The sequence below is a fragment of the Lonchura striata genome, chromosome 2, assembly GCF_050655825.1.
Source record: "Lonchura striata isolate lonStrDom1 chromosome 2, ASM5065582v1, whole genome shotgun sequence".
Lineage (NCBI taxonomy): Eukaryota > Metazoa > Chordata > Aves > Passeriformes > Estrildidae > Lonchura > Lonchura striata.
The window spans coordinates 23,997,531-24,021,136 of record NC_140704.1 but is presented as its reverse complement, the minus strand read 5'-3'; the positions used below and the strand labels follow the sequence as shown (position 1 = coordinate 24,021,136).

The 23,606-nt window shown below is 37.8% G+C and overlaps 1 protein-coding gene across 1 annotated transcript in view; it reads right to left on the bottom strand.

Moving 5' to 3' along the window:
• Window positions 1–11,879: 11,879 nt before the first annotated feature.
• VPS50 (VPS50 subunit of EARP/GARPII complex) overlaps window positions 11,880–23,606 on the bottom strand; it is an 80,259-nt gene continuing 68,532 nt past the window's right edge. The window contains exons 23-28 of the mRNA XM_021551762.3: window positions 20,997–21,145; window positions 19,819–19,915; window positions 19,513–19,671; window positions 17,034–17,155; window positions 14,053–14,242; window positions 11,880–12,638 (exon numbers count right to left, since the gene is read on the bottom strand). Of these exons, the coding sequence (XP_021407437.3) occupies window positions 12,519–12,638; window positions 14,053–14,242; window positions 17,034–17,155; window positions 19,513–19,671; window positions 19,819–19,915; window positions 20,997–21,145 (837 nt within the window). The 3' untranslated portion in view covers window positions 11,880–12,518. The remainder of the gene's footprint in view (window positions 12,639–14,052; window positions 14,243–17,033; window positions 17,156–19,512; window positions 19,672–19,818; window positions 19,916–20,996; window positions 21,146–23,606) is intronic.

Here is a 23,606-nt window from a genome sequence, read left to right as displayed (position 1 = left end):
GTGAGCATAAGAAATATACTGAGAAGGAAATTTTATTTTATCATATTTTTACTCTATTATCAAGGATCTCCAGTATTAATTTGAGTAAGATATAAGGAATAAAAATATATAATATTGCAACTAGACTAATGATGTTATTATGATTATCATTAGACTCTAAAAACTTTTCATTTATTTTCTCATATACATATGTTCTCCTTTTTGCTTATAAAAGGAATTTGAGCATAAGAGTAAAATTATCCTAAATATTTCCATCCTGGCCCACAAGTTACTGCCCCAGCTGATCTCCCATCCAGACAAATTATACAGCATGTCTTATGAATAGTAATCTGTTATTAGATTGTTATTGGATTTATTTTATGTTGTCTCAAACTCTCAAATGTCACTGTATTGCAGAGAATGACTCATTTGCACTGCATAGCAAATGTGTCTGAAAAAGCCAAAGGTGCTTCTGGGCAGCCACCGGGCAAGTGAAGCTTTTGTCACACTGCAGTCAAAGTCAGAGCTAAGAGTTACTCACTGCACAGAGGGGTCTGAGTGCAATTGGCCATTTCAGGAGTTTTACTCCTGATAAACAAAGAAGGGGAGAGAAAAAGAGAAAGACAAGAGAAGGAACATGCAAGTAGAGTCCAGAAAAGGGGTTAGGATCCAGACAACAGAGAAATAATCTGTAGAGCAGTTTGAAGAATTGCCCTGGACGGCATGTTTTGAGTAGATGGCAGTCCAATTGACTCATGCTTGTATCATATATTCTCCTACATCCTTCATGAATATGACAAGCATACTCCTGTCACCAGTTACCAAGCAACTGGAAACTGTCATAAAATTAATATTAATAAAAATTCAAAAATTCTGCCATAAAACTTAAGGGTTTAAACTGTAAACAGGAAGCAAAGAAATATGCATAAATGGAGTGATTTGGGATTTTTTTTTTAAGTGCTGCTTATTTCAAAGTATTGATGGACTATTTTTATTCAGAACTGTTTTAACACTTTTTGACTGAGACAACATGCTACAGTTTCTAATGTAAATCTGGAATTATACAAGCTGTAATTCCATACTTCAAGTAGAGCTCCTTCCTTTGCAAGGTATAAAGACACTAGCAGTTCCAAGATACATCTCTGAGAAACAACCATGCAAGTTCCTAAATCAAATGGTAGATCCATTTCATATGTTGTTTCCCCTAACATAAATTCATTTAGAAACAACAACACATTCCTGATCATCCAGAAAATTTGCTGATAAGCCAGGAAATGCATATGCAAGGTCAGAGGCAGCTCTCTTTCACAGCCATTGAAGAGTCAGTGGAGGTTAACATTTAGTTTAGGTAGTTTGGGTAACAGGGAGTCATTTTGATTTTCACAGGGCTGCCAAAGCCCCCATGCAGACATGTATATATTAGAAATGTTGTGCATGCTAAGTCCAGCATCTTCCAGAATCTTGGGACCCCCAACTCCTGCTTGGTGTAGTCAATTTAATCATTTTAGCTCCACCTTTCTAGACATAATATGTTTTAATTCCTATGACATTGTTCCATGAATGAGATTTATTTTGCTAAATTGAATGCAGATAAAATTTCAGAATGAATATATGGATTTTATCTATTTTGCAAGAGACTTGGGGTTTTAGTGTTTTTCCAGATTTTGGTGTTGTCAATTTTTAACATTAAACACCTGGGCTTTTAAAATGGCTACAAACAAAATGAGTAAAATCAGGTGGGCATCATTCTTCTTTCACAAGCAGAAGAATCGATTCCAGGACAGCTCTTTAGTCATAGGGTCTGTGTTTGGCTGCACCCAGGACCTGCACAGAGAAGCTCCTCATGGTGTTAGACATGCACACAACTGAGCTGAGTGGTTAGAAACCCACTGGATGGGTCTCCTAATCAAAGGATTGTGTAATTTCCCAAAATATGCAGCAATTCCTCTATCAGCACTACTAAAAGTACTGCTAAGCAGAGCTTAACAAAGGCAGAACTGTCAGGTCAACCTCATTAAGCCCCTCCTAGGGCAAACTTAGCCATGGCCAAATCTTCCAATTTTGCTTAAAAAGCTCACAGAAGAGGATCTCTTGGCAAATTATAAAAGACAGCACACATTCTACTCTTCTGAGCCTTCAATTAAAAATTTTAAAAATCTAAAAGTAAAATTGAAATATAAAACCTACAATATGGAAGTAACTTTAAAATAATAAAATTAATAAAATAATAAGACTAAAGAAACAAAAGCAGGAATTTGTTTTTATAGATGCTGAAACTCTTGCTTCTTCTGTGCCACCCAATAAAAAACCCAAAATAAACTCACATTCTCAACAAAGAAAAGGGTTGGAACGAAGTCCTGCCCTTCACACAGCACCCCACACAAGCAATTAGAGGATGAAGACTAAAACTAAAGGTATAGAAATGTCTTCAGCAGCACTAGGACCAAAGATAATGGTAATCTCAGCCCTGATATTGGAGCATTAAAAAAAGATCTGTTTAAGGCTAAGGACCCAAGACTCCCCACAGATCTTTACATAAGTTAAAAAAAGAAAAACCAAGGAAAAAAAAAGAAAGAAAATGGATAGTGTATTTAAAATTAATGACCTAAGGGTAATTGGTACTTCACTGACTCAATTTGCAAATGGATTACGATGGAGAAAAATGTCTTTGTGACAGAGTTCACATATAGCAATGGCTCTGAGCACATACGTGTCTCTATAGAATAAAAAGTACATTGGACTTTCTATGGAAGAAATCATTTCCTTCTCACTTTACTGATAGATTTCATCTCAAAAATGTTATTTCAGAGTTTTTTGTATCTAATTGGAATTCACTGTTTGATATACTATTTCATAGCATATTTTTACAGAAGGTTCAATTTCAACATTTCGTTTCAGGGTGTTTCTTGTCAATCCTCCCTTGCACTCTCAGTTTTTTCCTCACTGCCTTTTTGGTGACTGAAGCCAGGTTCTGCCACCTTCCTGCTGCTTCTGTGATCCATTGGTATTTTGGAGAAACAGTTCTGGGCTTCCATTGTTTCAATTCTCTTTATCTCAGTCATGACAGCGTCCTCTGTATCTTGCATTTTATTCCTTCCTATCTTTGAGAAACTGTGAAAGCTTCAGTCATATTCCTTTCTAGCTTAAAACAGCACAGTGACACTGAGGCTATATGGTGTCACAACAGATGGTTAACTTCACAGAAAAGCTGTGAAGAAAACCTAATGACCTTGTTTGCAAGACTGCAGGAAACAGGAACCTTCATCATTTCCTCTTGTCCCCTCCACATTTGTGGGTCATCCTATCCCTTGGGAAGGGGAAATTATCTTCCCAGCTGGCTGACAGGATTATTTAGCTTCTGGCTGACATTGTGCATTTCTATATTAAACTAAATGCCCCAATGTTCTAAAAACATCCAATTTTCAGACACTTTATTCCTTGCTCAGGTTTCTTCCTCCTCTCTTCCAGTTAAGCGCACATGATTGAACCATTGGCAATGGCCTGATGGCTGCTGGCTGCAAGGGCAGCATCACCTCTTTGACCCCACCTCTCCTCCTGTACACTCCTGGAACTGCCTGGGACCTTTAAATTTTACAGGGAAAATACAGGCCATGGTGCTTCAGGTAAACATTGAGGCCACATTTAGGAAGATGGTGGCATGCATACATGTACAACCAAATTGACATTTGGGTAAAATGAAGGTTGGGGGAGGGTGGCTGAGTCAGAAGAGAGAATGATCTGACACAATTCATCAGAAAACCAGTCTGTCTTTTGTCCGTGAGCTATTGTGAGAAGCAAAAATAAAAGCAATTTGTCGAAGTAGTCCCTTTCCTTTTCAGATTATCTCACTCTTAGAGACAGCAATGGGAGGAATGAAATTCTAACTCTTCTTCCAAAGTGCATTCAGCCTTTTCATAGCACAAATATTGTGCTCACAAATACTCCTCATCATTACACCTAATTATTTGGACCAGCCTAATTTCCACAAAATAGGCATTCTAAACAACAAACAATACACATATACCAAGTCTGGAAATGACTTTTCACTGATATCCCGGCACAATGAAGAATGGCTGCTTATATAAGAACAATGTTTTCCATGCCTTCTAGAAGAAACTGCCCGATATGTTCTTCATTTTCATTCAATCAGTTTGAATACAAAATAATGATTAGAGATAAACATGAAAAACTAGATATTAGGCTGACTTAACAGATCATAGGGGAGGAACTAGAAGGGTTATTGTTTCTTTTCCATGGCAGATGACAGAGAAGCCACTTTGCTCAGTTGTCCTCCTATTCCTCTCCATATATTGGGGTAGATAACGGGAGATTCTGTCAAACATGCAGAGCATTTTGTATTTCTCTGGTCCCTTGTTGCTTTAGTCCTGAACCTGATCACCACAAAACCTATATAAAAAGTAATCCATTTTGTGGAATTTTTACCATTTGTTCCTCTCTTTAGGAACATATTGGAAATATGGTCTCTGCAAGGTCAGCCTGTAGCCTGGCTACTCTTCTCACTCTACATCCTAGACCCTGCAGATACCCTTAGTCAGCCTTGCTCCAGGGCTAGCATGGAAATGCTTCTGTAGCCAGAGCCCAAGATCCAGCACATGCTGAAAGGCAAGTCCCTGTTTCCTCCTTGGAGCATTCTATTAAAACCAAGATTAGAAGAATCAGATCGGATTAATTTCCTCCTTTGATTGTACTTGCATCTTCTCATCTGTACCTACCAAACAAAGGTTGGTGCTTCAGAGCAATGCCCTAATTCAAACTCCAGGAACACAGAGGGCAGGCAGCAGAGACTGGCTGGTGATTTCATGAGGAGGAATGTCCTCCCTGTGCACTGTGACAAAGAGCTTGTGACCCCATGAGAGAGAGGCAGCCCTCCGTGTGGTCCCCCAGGCTGCTCCGCTGCTTCAGCAGCATGGGGAAGGAAGTACAACACACCAGAAGATTACTTCCTCTTGGCAGTCAGGTGTCCTCTGGTCACCAGCCTCTAGATCCTTGTCATCCAGCCTGGGGTTTTTGTCCAGTTTCTCCCAATCTTTCTTTGGCTGGCTGCCCCCACAACTTCCAGCACTCTTCTTGGAAAACTCACACAACCAGGATGGATGGCACAATGCAGGTCACAAAGGTGCCATGAAGGCATGGCTCAACACCTCAACAATTGCAGGGCTGGATTCTGCTTTCCACTCCAAGGGCTGATGCCCCAGCCTCGCTGACAGCAGTGCTAATGTGGCTGTCTGGACAGAAGGTGCTCTCAGGGTCAGTCACTGGGGAGCAGGGAGGGAAGCATCTCCACTGGGTGACCTGGCACCCCTTTGGGAGGAGGGATGAGGGGGATCCTGTGCTGTGGGTATACACAAGCCAACAGAGATTAGCCAGACTTGGCTGCAACCTATGTTATTCTTAGATTCAAGCCCCCCTGAGGCAACAGAAATCATTAATTCCATATTTTCACTGAAACCCCAGCAGGGTGATGATGGTGCCCATGACTGGAGCTCCTGAGTGCTGTTGGCAAGACTCAAGTAAGCTGGAAGGTAATGCCCATGGAAAGAGTTCCCCCCCAGACTGCCACTGACCATTACTATGCTCTTTTTGGTCAGTGCAGAGTAGAACGCAAAAGAAAAAAAATGCCAAAAATTTACCTGTCAGTTATGTTCAAAAAGAAGCTAATGCTTTAATCTCTATTCTCCTTCACACTGTATAAGTAAAGAAAGGTAAACATATTAATAAAATATTTAAAGAAGCCCAGTGTTCTGCATTTTTTTGTCATTTTCTTTTCCTAAGAAATCAATGTTTATAAAGCAGCAAACATGAACACTATCCCATTTTCAGGAAAATATGTGAGAGTACAGAGTAGAAGAGCCCAGTCTGAAAATCCTTCACTGACCTCATGAAATAGTGACAGCAGAAAGGCTCATCACGAAGTACCAGATAAACCCAGAGAATATTATACTTATATTTTTTAGGTTGTGATACAGGCACATACTGACCCCCATAAAATTTTTTATTTATTTCAAGATTTTTTTTTTTCTGATTCCTACAAAGAGCACAGTTCAAAATATCCCACATGCATGTCACTCAGTTCAATTTCCAGCTTTACTGACCATTTGTTAGAGGTTAATGAATATGTTTTAATTATTCATACAATTCCCTCCTTTCAAATGCAGAAACTGAAATTTAATACAGAAATTACTCTCAGCTTAAAGACAGGAGATAAGAGTTCCCAAGATAAGAGATAAGAGTTCCAAACTTCTACCCAAGTTCGTGGGAACTAATCATAATCTTCAACAGAGCCTACTAGCTTAGAGTCTGCACACTCACCCAGGCAACCAAAGATAATCAATTTACTGCCTCAAAAAAATGTCTCTAGAGATATTATCCCATCATTTCCCATTATTGAAGACATACATCTTAAAAAGTATGGATAGGCACAGAAAAAAAAAAAAAATCCCCAATCTCTTTACCTGATTATTTCATTTGTAAGAGTTTCAGATATGAGCTTTACCAAAAAATAGTATTTGTAAAAATAAAAAAAAAAAAATCAAGAATTTTATATCCTAATTTTCTTGTGAGCAAGCAAGATTTTAAATCTCATCTACACTCTCCTTGAACCTTCCAGTCTAGCTATTTTTGCATATTAATTCCAGTATTTAGGTCTTAACTCAGTACCTTAATATAACTTGAGCTTCAAGGAAAATAAAAATGTGATCCACATTGGCTGTTTGCCTATTGTTACCCTGTGAAAAGAAACAGTTCATATTTCAGCTTCTCCAGGGTTAAGTCACCAATGCTTGCTAAAAGTACAGCTTGTGCCTATGGAATCATGGCCTAACATCACCTCACAAAATGTTATAGATCATCCCATTTCTTTTATACCTAGGGGAGTAAAGAACAGGAAAACATAACAAACTTCTCTCCATCAAGCACTGAGACAGAGCAGAACCTGAATCAAAGCTCAGGATGACTCTGTGACCTGGCTGCTGTGGTATACAGTAGTTCTAAGGTGTTCCCTCTGGGGCATCCTTTCTCCTGGCCAGGGTAGCCACAAACACCAAGAGCTCTCCTGGCACACAAGGCAAAAGCACCTGTGCATCACCCAGAGCCCTGCAGCTCAACGCAGACATTTTGAGCAAAAGCAGAAGTAAACATCTCACTAAAAATAAACACAACTCAGCATAAAGGTCTGAGAAGGAAATGCCTTTTCAAACAGCAGAGACACCAGCATAGCACTGGGATGCATCTGCAAGGAGGAAGGAAGAGCTAATGGCATTACAGCCATGACACACCACTGCTATTCAAGGCAAATATTTTCTCTAGTGAAATGTAGCGTATTATAAACCACTCATGACCATTCAGCTACTTAGAACATTTGGCTGCTTAAATATTCTAACTGTGCTGGAGGAGACAGCTGAACTAGCAGCTCAGGGCCAGGAATTAGCCCCAAGTCAAACTCATTTACATAAATGACATTTTCCGACACTTCTGGAAATAAATGGTCCTGAAAACTCACAGATGCTTAGTACTGTGCTAATAACTGCGTCAGGCATCTGAATTCCTGCATTTGTTGGGGTCTGAGGTTTCAAGGGGACAGCAAGCTGTCCCAGAGCAAGCTACATTTTCACCAGGCTGCCCTTCCACTGCATTTCAGCTCTATTCCCCCATGCCCTGACCCAGGAGTGTTGTACATCCAAAACAGGTATCCTCCCCGAGCAGCCAGGACAGCAAGCATGACTATCCATGAGCTTTCCATTAAGGGCAAGAGCAACACGCTCCACCAAGTGTCCCACTCGCTGCTTTCAATGATTTGGGCTGTGCTGGAGCTCCTCTCCAGCAGGCTCACCTGTGCTACCTCCTGCAGACCACACATCAGCAGCACACACAGGCAGCGGCAGAGGGAGCAGAATGGTAACTCAGGTGTACTCCAAACTCAGAATTCCAACTCAAATTATGACCTTGTCCTCAATGGACACCCATTACTCCTACAAGGAAACACCTCTGCACTGCCTACCGAGGCTTCAGTGTCGGTGTCAATGACAGCAGAGAAACAAGTAGTGGCTTTTTGTTCAATTTTATCATTCTTTTTTTGTAGTCCCTTACATCACACAAAAAGCTCTGTGTGTGTGTATATTAACATTATAATATAAGGATAAATTTCAAGGAACACAAATTTGTGGTGCATATTCCACATACCATCCCTGCAGCTCTCAGCAGCACCAGGATCATTTTCCTGGACAAGGATCCTTTTTATTTTAAGTTTCAAGTGGCATTTCTTTTTTATTGTTTACTGGATTACAATGAACGGGATGACTTTCTATGTATGAATAAAAATTACTAGTGATATAGGGCAGGAAATACATACAGGTACAAACCCTGGATTTATTTGTAAAAAAAGATCTTCAGAAATACCCACAGTCATTTTGCACATTAGAACATTCATTTTGTGCTTAGTGAGAAGAGCACATCCCTGCATCTCTTCTCCTAGACCTTCAGCTTGCTCATACACTTTTTCAAAGATTAACACAACTGGACAGGTATCTGATAATTTTAAATCTGACAATATGGAAATCTGTGCAAGATAATCCACAAATGCAACACAGATCTGCACATCTCTGCTCTGAAAGTAGATTTTCTTTTCACATATGTATCCACAGCTCCAGACCAAACCAGCATAGCTGAGGTATACTGTCGAGATTTGGTTTAGCAGAATAGCCAAGCAGACCCAAGTTTAGTTCATATACAATCACTTTTAATTTGGCTTATACATGTCAAGTCTCTGGGACTGGGCAGAATACTCTGCAAAATTAAGCACTGGATTCACAACACAAAACCTAAGGTTACTCATGTCATTTGTTTCTCAGACATGTATTTTATCATGTGGCATGCTATTGATTTATGCCTACTTAAAAAAAAAAAAGTGTTTGTGAAGGCCTGAGTATTACTTAAAGATGCTGTTCGACATAACACTTCATGATCTCATGGATGAACAGGAGATCCTTAAAAACCAAGTCTCTGCTGTGATGAAAACCAGCTCTGGCAGAGCAAAAAAAACCACACTCACAAATACCCTTAAATAGCCAGCAAGCACAGAAACCTTGCTGCTTGCAAATGGCATTATTTCCATATTTGCACCATAATTGCTCTGTCAGTACAATGTTTAGCCTTTATGCTATGCTGTTTCAAACAATGGATAAAATTAAAATAGATACCATCAAAAATACAATAAATCTGCATTTTTGGACCATCTCCATTTGTGTAATTTACAATATAGCAGGTCTTAAACAGGAAAAGAACCCAAACAGATCACTTTCACAGTAAGAAGAGGGGATCCTTATAGTTTCGTGCATTCTGTAACACGATAACAAACACAATTCACATCCACAGCTTTGCATTTGGTATCTATCACAAAACATACCTATACCATCAACATCTGAAAAAATTAAGAGGGAGTGCAAGCCTTTCACAGAAGCTTTGAGGCAGCCATCGATCCCCCATCCTTTTTTGTCCCCTAAGGGGATAAGGGCAAAGAAGGGAGGCTGTTCTTTCAATGAACACAAGCTGTAATTTGCACCCCACATCTGGGGTGCACTAAGCAGATCTGGACAGGGCTTGGTTTTTCCCACTGAAGATCAGAAGCGAGCCAAGATTTTATTGTACACATGGCAACACTCTTAGTGATGTGGAAAAAATGGAACCTGGAACAGTCAATTACCTGAAAATGTGAAATCATGGAACACCCCTGTTGTGCCTTCCCTGATGAGCATTACAACTCACACCCCCAGGGGCTGCTCTGTGTGCTGTCCCATCCGCTGCAGCACTGCTGATCCAAGATGGTCTTTCCCACCTGCTTTGAATAATTAAACCAAAGCAAGGACCTCAATCGTACATCAGGGCCACACAATCACCTGGCTTCCTGCTATTTTTGACCTAGTCCCTTGCTTTTTGGAATAACAGTGTCACCATCAAATATAACTGAGAGAAGCTGACAGTAGAAAAGCCAGCTGTGTGCTGATCAGTTTAGGTACAGGCTGTGCTAACTAGACACTTGAAAACTGCCCATCTATGTTCCAGGTGAGTCTGACAAGTATCAGAGGACTTATTTTCTGGGCACCGGGATTTAATGCCTTCATCAGGTTAAAGAAGGATTGACAGATGCCCACCTCCCCACTGCTGGCCAGTCTCAGAGAAACTGAAGGCAATTTTCTTCTATAATTAAAGTTTTGCAAAATACTCCTCTAAAACATAAAGGGTATTTAAGCTATATTCTCTACTGCAGAAAAAGCAGTATAAGAGGCTTATTGCAGAGAAGAACAAAGATGCACAGAGATGCTCAAAAACCAATGGTTTATAAAATATTCTCGTATCAGAGGATAGAAACTACCAAACATATCTTTACTGAGATAAAAATTCAGTACTCAGTGAAAACTTAGCTTCATTAGTCAGTCAGAACCAAGCAATATATAGAATATTCTGAGTTAGAACAGACCCACAAAGAACAATGAGTCCAACACCTGATTTCACACAGGACAACCTAAAAACATGTATCTAAAAGTGTATGTAAGCCATTTAGTTATGTGGCTTCCTGCTTGGCATCAATCATCAATCCTGGGCAGCAAGGAAAAGTTCTTGTGGAAAATACAATTATTTCTGAGGCATATATGAATGAAGATCATACCATTGTTGCACATGTTTTACACTGCTTCTTGCATATTCTTTTATTTGGGGGCTTACTTAAAAATAACAAGTCTAACTATAGATATACTACCAAAAAAAAAAAAAAATCACTCCTGATTGTGGTTCATTCAATTGCTCACCTTGACCCTGCATTCCAATAATTATACCTCTACCTTTTGGTAAGCACTAAAATTATAGTGACCTAAGCAGCTCAGGAGAAATTAAATGTGTTCAGATCATCAAATCACCGGTAAAGATATTAGAATTTCTTATTTCATCCAAGAGAAGAAAATGGAAAGATATTTTACACTAATAGTCCCTAATATGTTTCTATTTCTTCCAAGAGCTCTTGCTCAGGATTTGACTCCAGGGCAGATAGGCTGACGCAGAAGTCCACACTTTCATTCGTACCACCTTTTTAATGAGGATAAAAGTGATTCAGCTTCAACATATACGGTGACAAACCACTAAGCAAGCCTTAAACGGGACTAGGCAAGACAGCATGGGCAATAAAGAACAGTGCAAATTTTGTTTTAAATCTTATTTCCTTTAAAATATAGATAAACAAGGAAGCTGAATACCACACAGTCAATGTTTAAAATGTTAATTCTATCACTCTTCTAAAACTGTATACAGGCTTTTTCTAAACTCACACAATGATGCTCAGTACACTTCTGAAAGAGGAAATCAGGCCACAGGAAAGAATAATCATGATGACTCTATGTGGCTACTTTCTGTCACTGCATTACTGCTGATATTCACTAACTCCTGGTTCCCTTATGTCTGAATTAATGTACAATGGCAAGTAGGAATCCCAAACTGAGAATTTAGCATGCTGTACACACCAGTGGATTGCAGCCTATGTAATTTATTTTATCTGTTAGCTCAAAGTTTCCTTTAAAATTGTCTGAGAGCACTCCAGAAAGTTGATTTTGTAATAAAAAATAAAATTCCTGAGACTTTATATACTGAAAACCAAAGGTAAACCTGAACATTTCAGTGAAGTCAGTGATGCTCTGACAAATTGATTTCTAGGGCACATATGCAGTCAAGCCATTTTACTTTGCTCAAGATCCTACAGCAAAGCAGGAAACAGGAAGATTATCTTAGTATCAATCCAAAACTTCGGTCAGAAAAACATTACTCCAATTCCCTGGCATTATTGCTGACATTTTGCATTCCTAAATTGGAAAAACAAAGTCTCACAAACAAATCATATTAGCATACAATGTTTATTATCTTCTATTAATCTGAAGTCAATAATTTTGATATGACTAAATTAATTCTGAAATAAAGAGACATTTTTAAATACATATGAAGACGATGGGCTCTAATATGAGAGTACTTAGTTGAGCTGCACTCTTAATCCACATGCAGGATACATAGATCAAATTATTATACATCTCCTTTCACTTTACACTGGACTATAATACAGCACAATTTCTGGAGGTGAAAGCAGGGAGGAAAGAAATCATATTTTCAAGTAGCCCTTTTATCTAAAAAGAGCATCAATGATAAATTAAGCCATTGTGTTTCTCTCTGATTTTGATTTTACTTACAGTATACACTTTTGTAAAACATATAGCTCATCAATGATACACAGTGGCCCTTTACTAAGGGCAAGTAACCAAAAAAAAAAAAAAAAAAAGAAAAAAGAAATAAAGAAATGCAACAGAAAATAATTCTACAGATTAGAAAAGTCATATTTTAGAACACTGTCACTTCAGAGTGCCTCCAATGTTGCTAAGAAAGGTCATGCACAACATTTCTAATGTTGTCATCAGTCCACGAGAGAAATGTCTGCGTGCTTCACATGAACAGAAAAAGGTACAAGTCAGAAAGAAAGCAGCTTTCTCCAGTTATCTCTTAGGCCTGTCTGTGTCATCAATGGCAGCTAACAGCTTCTGTCTTGCCTTTTTGTTGATGTAGGTGCCCAGACAAATATTCACCAGATTGGTCAACTGCTTAGTGGAATATTCCTGGCAAACAAAAACAGATCATGTTAGGGCAGAATAAAACACCAGAGAAAGACAGAAAATTTTAAAATACGCAGACATACTCAGTGTGAGTATGATACTGATAGGAGCACCAGTACACAGGGGAGATTTAAAGCTGTAGTTCAGTCATGTCTGAATAGTTTTCATAGTTGAGGCAGAGGACAAAACTGTATTTTGCTACATGGTAGCTTATAATGAAAAATGCTTATGACTTTAAAAGTACTGGAAAGAGTTCACATAAAGTAACTCTGTGAACATGTATATAAATCAATTTTTAATGTATTTTCCATTCTTTCGGAGGTTTGGTGGGAAAACACATGCAAATGATTAAGCTTTTAACACAAAACCTATTTTTTTCCACAAACTGTGATAAATGTTGGTGATCTTTTTTATTTTGACTTCCCATTTCCAATAAGCTTCTAAATGCTTCTGTCTGCAGAGTCTCCAAACAATTTTGATTTCAGTATATGATAAAGGAGGAAAAAATGTCAAAAATCTGAAGAAAACAATTCTTAACACCTGTGGAAACACCATATTTGCCAGTATTACCTTTATGTCTTAACACTATCCAAAATATAGCTTCCACCAATATGTTTTAAAAAAGAGCTTTTCTTTGTAGGTCATCAAACCTCATAGCTCACAATCTCTCTTGGGGCTCCAGGCAATACAAGGAAAATTAAATCAAAGATATATTTCTTCCCTCTGTTTCTAGTGGGATTTAATCCCATAATACAGATTTCAAGTGCTTCACTTTAAAAGACTTTTTACTTCAAAGATGGGTATCTCCAATAGCATGTGACTATTACTTACACAGATCTGTTATAATTGTTAGTTCATGCTAGAGTGAAAGCATCTGAATGTTTTCAAAACACAAATATAGACTTATCCCAGCAAGAAATGCTGATTAAGCAGTATAAATGAAGAAAGAAAAAGCAATGACTTCTCCATTGTGCCTTACAACTTAGTTTAAGCAATCTAATCCTAAAGGCCATGAGGGTGTGATCCCAAAACATAATTCTTGATGATCAAACTGTGCACTTTGGCATATTCTGAAGAGCTCACAAAGGTTTTCAATTTCCCTTTGCTCTAGCTCTCTACATTTTTTGATACAATAGGCAGATGTGAGACTTAGTCATCCTCCCCAGTCATCAGATGCTGAACCAGTTCAAACACATACTAAATTAATATGAAATAAATTAACATGTACCTGCACACATGCACTTATATTTATACTGCTTCCTAGATGTTTTATTAAAATAAATGAAAATATACATATATATGCCTATATTAATTTTTAACACATAGAACAATTGATTATTTATAATTGTTAGCATGTTTTTATCATCAGGGTGAATTTTCTCAATAGAGAGGAAAATAATGCAAATTTAATTCTTACCCTATGTTCTTTTATCCAGGATTCCATGTCATTTTCTGTCAGGTAGTATGCTTTAATGTAGGTTTCCACAAATTCTTTATCTGGAATAGGCCTAATGTCTGTTAACTTTTCTAGTTTCATCAAGAACTGCTGAAAATCCAGTTGCATCAAGGCACGTCCTTCATTGCTGCACTTCTTTACATTGGCATAACTAGAAAGAGAAACAGTGCAAAGCAGAACTTAGAATGAAATGAAAATTAATTTTGCTTCCTTTTGAACCTTGAGGAGGAGCAAAATTATGGTTTTAAGTCAAAAGCAGGCAAGAACTTCTCTTTAGGAGCAGACAAGAATTTCTCTTAGGATGTCTGCTGCAGAGCTTTGTTTGCATTAGTAAAACACATTTTAGCCCAGTCATCAAACAGAACCCCACTGTACCCAGTGGTATTTAGAAACATCACACCCTCCTCTCCCAAAAGCCACAAAAAATCCTACATTGAACAACTTACTATAAGTAAATTAGAGGAAATTAAACCAACACTAATTAGCACACTGGACTACAGTTTCAAGAGATCATGACCACTAGAGTCTGAAAGGTACCACAGCAGCTTTCGGAATGGCCTCCAGGAGCTTGCTGAACCAAGTGGGAGCAGCAAAGACACAAAGCTACTTGTTCAAAAACAGCTACAGCAACCACAGGATGAAGGGGGAGCACTGGCTCATCTCTGTGAGAAGTTGATGATTTAATGAGAACAGGTTGACAGCAAACCAGTGACAGGTTAGAGGAGACAGTAGACAACTTTAAGGGCAGAGTGATACCAGCAAGGATCACAGTGGAGTGATAGGCAACAAACAAGGAAAACGATCTTTGCAGTTCTTCAAATGGGTAAGGAACTGCATTTGTCAAGATCAAAGGAAATGACACTGCAATGCCCTTAAGAACGCCAATTTCAACTACAGGGTACAGGGTCTGCGGCACAGTGACTTGAGAGACTTAATCCAGCTCATCCACCAGTTGCTCCACAAGTGACAACCCTGTATCACTCTTCCCCTCTACCAAATCTAAAATAAGCTCAGTTTTTCACTGGTTCACAAAAGAGGCAGCAGAAACATGCAGTTGAAAGATGGATACATGGAAAAGTCAGGTTAAGAATATGAAGAAATTTCACACTTGAAGAGTTAGTACACAGAAAGAATTTGCAGAATGCAAAAGTAAGAGACAAAAAGAGAAAGAGTCAAGGCAAAAGTCCTCTGGACCTTCATAGAAGACTAGCAGATGATTTTCAGTAAGCTCAAGAAACCAGCTGGGAAACAGGAAAACACACAGAACTAGGAGATAGGGAAGGACAAAAGTTAAAGATTAAGATGTAACTGACTGCAGTGGAGGTAATTCTTCATTCAGTGAAGAGCCTGATGAAAGCAATTTCAGTTGACTGGATGAAAAACATCGCCTTCATAGCTTTTAACTCCATACATTCACTGAATACAGAGCTAAAAAGAAGTTACGAATTCAGAGAGTCACCTATTCAGAACACCTTCCTTCCCTTTCCACAGAACCTACAAGGTATGTAAAAATAACAAAACTGGCCAAGAATAAGAAATTACAGGCAAGTATTTGGTATGAGATGATAATAAGTACTTTCTACATTCTCAGTAATGGTACAGGACAAATTATATCAGGAAAGTAGTCCTAGTCCAACCTGCTTAGGTGGAAGTAAAGGTCAAAGTTTCATGGTAAGTCGCAAACATGAACCTGAGCTGCAGCATGGAGCAAGACATATGAGTCTTGCTCATATGTCTTCACAGATAAGGACTGATTGGTTCATGAACACCGAAGCCACAAAAGATGAATGTGATATAAGTAAAGGAAACAAGCTGAAAACAAAAGCAACAGGGGAGGTAGAGGAGGTTGATTGTGACTGACAATGTTATCAACTTAAAGGTAAGGGGAACAGAGAGGAGAAGAGACTTTGTTTCACTTCCTTTTATTTGAGGCATGATAAATAGAAAATAAAATTTCAAAATTGTTGTATAGGCCATATGTTATATTGAAGGAACTGAGAGGCCAGAGACAGATCATGGATAGTATTAGTTACCCTGAACATGAAACTGACCTCTCTAAAGACTGCAAAAGGATGATGGCATGAAAAAACTGGGCAGCAGACAGAAAAATGATGGCTTTAAGGAAGCAGTGGAAGCTGATGATTCTCAATAGGCACTTGGAGAAGAACAGTGTTTTGTTGAGGTCCTAATTTAGACCAAAATGTAAAATAGTTAGTAAGGAGTGAATAGGTAAAAGATAACCAGGAAAGAAGTATGGAAACATGTAGAAGGCGTAGAAGACAGCACATATTCTATGATGAAGAAGTTGTTCTAGTAAGAGCCCAATCATATGTAGCAGAGGGACAAGACCATAAAAATAAATGCAGGGAATGAAAAGTCTACAATACTCAGGCTACAAAACTGAATCCAAAAAGACTGGGACACTGATTACAAGAGCAAGGGATGAGCAAGGTGTAGGTTCCTGATGAAGGTGCTCAAGCAAGCCATCTGAGACACCTCTCTGTTCTTGATAAATTTGGAAAACTCACGTTCATGGGTACTTTAAGAAAACAGTGCTTATAACTCCACCTTTCTTCCTGGCAAAGAAATGGCATCACCATGGAAGTACTGACTATTATATTGTAACTTCCTTCTTTACTCTGCTGGGAAATTATAATTTTCATATAGAAGTTTCTTTGAAAGAGTGCTGTATTTTCAAATGCTTCAGTAAAACACTCAGTGTCATTCTTCAGCAGTATCTAGGATCAAGACCACCCTCTTTAGGCTTAATACTGCACCAAACTGTGAGACAATTGCTAAGGAGTGTGTTAAGCACTGCTAATTTATAGGGTCCCCAAATGCACATGAATTCACAAGGACACTATAAAATTAGAACTTTTAATGCTATAAAATAAACATTATAGACATATTTACCCAAGAGCAAGACTTTCATAAATACTTACCCTTCCACAAGAGTTCTATTGGCCAAGCGTATGCAGTGCTCCCAAAGGATGTTGGAGACTGGCAATGGAATACGGACTCTCTTAGACACATCATTCAACCTCCTGTTAAATTCTTCAAATTCCTAATAAAACATAAAAGATGTTTACTCTTTAATGTAAAAATAGATCATACTCTATACATCCAACATCAGCAACAACTAATTAGAAATGCACATGAGAATACTGAAAAGTAGGAGCAAAGAAGAGAGGCTTAACAGGCACAAACTGTAGACAATTTTATGTGTAAAGCAGAAAACATCACTTTCTAGTATGTCACTCACAATATTACATCAGTGATTTTTTTTAAAGGAACTGCTGCTCTGTTCCCCAGAGTTGTAGTTCTCTGTGAAACTGACACCTCTGAAAATGAACCAAGTAGCTTATCCTTCAGGTGCCATTTTCATTGTCTCACTCCCTAAACTCCTATTTAACTTCTTTAAGTCAAAATACAGACCCTGAAGAAAATCCAGCTATGATCTCTTTATCCCTCTAAATACCCATCCCATCGGCTTTCAAAGAGAAGCTCAGAAACATTGTAACCACTTTTCATTCTTCAACTTTTCACATTAGGTAATTCCTCAGTGCTTTAGAAGGAGCCGAGAGAATCCACTGAAAGAGACAAAATCTTAACAGGTTAGGACCACACTGCAGCACTAGGTAACAATTCAGGTTAAAGGAAGGCACCTGTTTCCACACAAATCAATGGCCTGGATGGATTTCAGCTGATATCTTGAGTGAGAAACTAGTCCTAACTAATGCAATTACTGCTACAATGGTTTTTGTGACATAAAGTGAAACAAAAGTCCTCTGCCAATGATTAAAGCCTTTAGCATATAAAAAGTATCAAATTGCTTCAATATCAAGCAGAATGATAATGAACTCCTCTGCATAACCAGCAAAAGCCATTTGCAGTGCAGTCTTTTAAGACCATACTTGCCCAACAGAGATTTTATTTCCAAAGCTGTTAATCTAGGGTTTTGTCCTTTTCCTTTTTTCTTGCAGACCCTCTCAAAAATTCAGTAAGTGAAGAAAGTCAGAAGAGAACTTCAGTAACCAGCTGGCATTCAACACAAATTTTCTGAAAGATGAGTTTGTCAACAAAATGCAGGGTACCACAATTTCATGCTTTAACTGGCATACAACTCATTCTTCTGAAGGTACAGATGCCTAACACTCCACAACCTATTTCTTCAACAATCTTCTTTCCCCACTTCATCTGCTTCCAACATACTATGACTGAATATAGAACTTTGTGTATGTATGCACACGGCTGAAAGTAATTCATTATTACTTCAATCACTGTGCTCACATCTGGTATTCCTGGAGTCCCAGTGTACACAAAAAATCACTCATTGCTTAGCAATTATTTAAAAGCTTTTGTGGCAACTAGTACTTGCTATAGAATAGAGAGACCAAAACTGGTTGTGAATTGTATTATTTCTGATTGTCCTGAAGCAGATTCATCAGCAGTTGCATACTCACAGAAGAAAAAAGTTTTGCCCCAGAGATGAACTATTTTAAGCACAAACTGATATCAAAAAGTCACAGCAGCATAAATAAGGATAATCACAAAGATTCCATCAAATTCAGTGCAATGATATATCCTCTGTCAAATTCTTCCTTCTTTGCCTTGATTTTTTTTTTTTAGCAGAGAAGAGCTACAAAGTATGAAGGTGTTATCCAAACTGTTATTCCACATAGATGTGTAGCTTTTTCTGTGATTCACACTTCACACATCTTTAAAATAAAATTTCCAGTTTCTCTGAAAAGAATTAGTAATTAATATAGTATAACTAATTACCATAATTCTACCACTGCCAGAACTTCCCTCTGAAGACCTTTGGAAACATTAAGTAGGCATATATAAAAGGATGAGAAAGGCATTGTCCCAAGAACTAGTCTTGTATGCCATAAGACATGGCAATTGTATAATGACATCTACTGAACACAATTGATAAGTTGGGCGAATAACTTTCCTTTAGCTTCCTTTTCAAATATTAACTTCTAATATAACAATTTCAATTAGATACTGCATGATCATTATTGGTGCTGATTTGACCTACAGCTCCTATGATACATCTCAAAGACAATCAGAAAAATTATTTAGAACAGGAAATAGGGTGTTTTGGGATTTTTTTAAATGCTATCTCTGGCCACTGAATTTCCGTCTGTTACTCTGCTTACTACACATTTCTCTACCATTCCAGACTTCAATGTGAGACTCACTGAACTTTTTTGCTAACTTTCACACATCATGTAGTCAAAAAATCATCATTGAAAACAATGCTTTAGAAGCAAGAATAATGACACTTCTGGATAGATCTCATTTGTCAGGATGATATATTGTCCTAGCCATGCCACTTGAACAGTTTTAGTGAAGCATTACAGCAGTTTAGCGTTTATATAAACTCTAGCGCACCATTTCCCATAAACTATTCACCTTTAAAAGTGCATCTACATATACGTTGTGCTGTGACATGATTTCCTTCACATCCCATTTCACATTAGCCATGAGAAGAAGCATCTGTTCATAATCAATGGCTTTAGCAGCAACAATCCAATAAACTGGTTTACGTAGTTCACTTGCAGTTGACACTGTCTGAAATAGAAAATAAATAAAATTCACTTCAGTAAATATGTGGCCAGTAGGACCAATATATAACTATGATGTAGAAGTATTTTCATCATAATGTACAAGTTTCAAATCTTCTGTATGGGAATCAGCTGTGAATTACACAATTCTGACCTGAGAATAGAACTGCTGAAGAAAAGGCTTCTTGGCAGCTGGCATCACTGCATCAAGATGAGGCTGAAGAAATTCAAACTGCTCAGCCAGAAATACCCTTTGAAAGCAAAGAAAATTTACTGTGAACTAAGTGCAATGTTTGGTATGTCTCTTTACAATTTTTACTCTACAGCTGACGTATCTGGCAATAACAATATGTAACCTTGGAAAATTTAGTCCTGAGAAGAACCGTATCAGTTGTGTGCCAGCATATCAACTAGCAGTCTCAATTCTGACAATTTTAAAATGTATTTGCAAACAAGAAAATATTTGAATAAAGAGATTAAGGCTTGAATATCAAAAATTTGTATTTCTATTTTACTGACAATACACTGCACTAGACCTGACATGAGGTCTAGTAAAGTCATTGACCAAGAGTCACACAATTTCCACTGCACGATAGTCAACATCAATATTAATAAATCCATCTCAGAATTTCAAAATAACATTCCCAATTAAATTTCTGCTGGTGAATCTATGAAATAGAACTTGATCTCGTATTCCTTCCCAGGGGCAGAATTTGTTAATAACAACATAATAAGAAAATATATTTCTAACTCCACATTCATGAAAAAAAATATTTTTAAAATTAACTCCTAATCTTTAAGTGTTATCTCATGTGAGGAAAAAATCATTCCTAGCTCTATTATTCTTATCAAATAGAAATAATTTTGTTACATTTGCATAAATTTGTTATAATGTCATCTTCTCCTGTGGTGTGACATAGGTACATTTCTATCCATTGCAAAGAACATGGTGATTCAAGCCAAACTGATATGAACTAATCAGTTCTGAGTCAAGTATTTAATGTAAGGTGAATATTAACCATACAGATTAAATGTTCCCACTAGCATCTTTGAAATTGAACTTTTTTCCTGATAGATTTGGCCATATGTTGTCAGAAATTACTGGATCATCTACAGTAAAATTTAATTTCTTGTGTTTGCATGTTGCTAGAGCAAATAATTAGACTTCAGTACCTTCAATAAAGAAATCACCTTTATCACTCATATTTAACATCACATTGAGAGGTAGAAATTTTTGACCTGTCAAGAAGGATTTGGATTGTAACCACAATTTCTTAAACAATCAATAGCTTTCAGTGATCACAAATACAGTGTGTACAGTAAACAACCTACAAGGATTCCGTGGCCACCACTCTCTCTGCCAAGCCATACAGAGAATTGCCAGATGTCAAAACTACAAGATGACTGAGATGTGGGCTTGGCACCTTCTCTTTTCTCTCTTCAGCAGCTGTGAGAGTTCCTGAAGGATCAGCAGACACCTCCTGAAACAAAGAATTAAACAAATTAAACTCCACAAAACCGGCAAGGATGGCTCCAGCTGAACAGTTTCACATGCCAGATAAGATGAAGAAGGAATGTTTCAAATTCTAGGATGTAATATAAATCAAGCCTATTTCTATTTAAACAGTATACTGAAATGGATGAAAAAAAAATCAGATCATGTAAATCAGTAGCCAAGGAAAAAATAAGTTAAGAGAAAATGCAGCGAACAAATCTTCTCACTACACCTTAACAGCCAAACAGGCTTCAGCCCAGTTGCCTTTTGGGAGACTGACTTCTCATTCTTGAAGAAAGTATATTCAATCTGACAGTAACCAAATAAAGAGACAGATCAAAGGAATGTTACTTCTGCATGGGCTTTACTGCTTATATGAGCAGTAGCTAACTTAGGTAAAAAACTGATGTTTTCCATCACAGAATTACTATGTTGGAAGAGACCTTCAAAATCATTGAGTCCAACCCATGCCCTAACACCTCAACTAATCCATTCCATGAAAACTTCTATCCTGAATACACCTTGATGCTAGAAAGCAAGGAAATATTCACAGCAAAGGACTAGAATCTCTAGTGAGAAAGAGGTTATACCAGTGCCTTGTTCCAAAATTAAAGGAAAAAAATAGAGAAAAAATTCTACCCCGAGATTTAAGGAATCTAAGTACAGGGTACAGCTAGAAGAGGAATCACGGAAGGAAGAAATTCCCAGAGCAGGTGTACAAAGGGACACCCTCTGAAGCCTGTCCATTTCCCAGTCTTCAGAGGGTTTCAGAGCATGAAAACATGAAAACATAAAGGTAGCTCTGGTTGGCTTGAATTAGTTATTCATACCATGCTTATACACAGGCCACAAGAAGATGATAAATGCTACAAAGGAAAGGGACAGCACCCAGAACAGGTAAGACTACAGGCAGGATATGGCACTTATTTTAGTAAGAGCCCTGGGGATAGAAACCCTGGCCAGAGTCTACAGTCTATGGATTCTACAACACATCAGCCTGTAAGTAGGGAATGAAAACAAATAACAGTAACAGTGACAAAGTAGTGGGAAAAATAACTTTTACAAAAGTAAAATTAGTGGCTCAACATGGCTGCTGTAAACAGCATAGGAACAACCAACCAATATGACAATAATGATGCTTAAACATAACATTTATATTTGGACTCAGAAAAACAAAATAGTGTAATTCTGAAATTGCGATTAAAAAAGGGAAAAAGATAAAGACAAAAACAACATAATGAAAAAAAGCAGCTTTTAAGTTTGTGAATTGTTTCAACTAGAGATAGAAATAAAAACAGAAGAAATTGCAGTGAAGTAACTATGAAAAGAGAGAGAAAAACAGACTCAAGCTAACCACAACAGTAGCCATTAATTTCTTCGGGGCTCCACAGCAGAGAACAACTATGAGAAGTGACCTGAAATTGAGTACTTGCTATTCAAACAGGTTTTGTTCAGACGCTTTTGCTTAAGGAGGAGAGCAGTGAGTACCTGAAACACCGGTGGAAATTAGCAGTGTTGTCACTCATTCTATATGTCAGGATTGAGACAAAGAGGAATATTTAATTGCAGACCTCAAAACACCAAGAGAAGTACTGCACATAGGATCAGCTGAAAACTGGAAAATCAACAGGGCAGTTATTCTGATAGCAAAATATCTAACAGACCCATTGTGGCAGTGTTGCAGCAATTAAAGGTAGGGCAGGTGAAAATTGATTATGTCAAAATGTGTAAAGACCTGGTGAGAATTTAAGTGATACAGGATGAGCAGAAAGATCAAAACTTTGCTGCTATAGACAAAGCAGCACCAGAATGTGTTTACTGCCTGGATGAAAGCCAAACCAAAAGTGACATTAAGAATATAAGACAAGTGAGAAGATAATAGCGGCCAAGCTGTTAAAAGTGGTTTGGGGTGTGGAGGAACAAAAATTCACAAGTTCCACTTTAACTCTCTCAGATTTTATTTGGCAGTTTCTTCCTGTGGTGTGACAGCCCAAGGCAATAGGAGGTGAATTTGCTAAATCAGAAAGGCTCTTTCAGTTCTGCATCTCCAGAAACATCAAACACAAACATAAAAATGGGCTACAGCAGATGGAACAATGCACAGTCTGGGAAAGCAGAGCTCTCACTAACAAGGGTTAGGAAGTACCTTCAGACTTATAAAAAAATACTGTAATAAAGTTATAGACATAAAAAGCCAATAAAGCAGGGAACCTTGATGGTTCCCCACAGAAATTCTGACATTAAAAACAAGGACTGCTGACTGAGAAATTCCATCAACACATCATTTGTAGCACTAAAAGATCTCACAGAAATACATCAATGAGCAGAAGATAAAGCTTCTAAAAGCAGCTTGTGGCAAATGTGATCAAATACAGTTGCACTGAGCACAGGAACAATTATAAAGGCTAGCTACAATGTTATGTTATTTGAAAAATTAATTTTCTTTG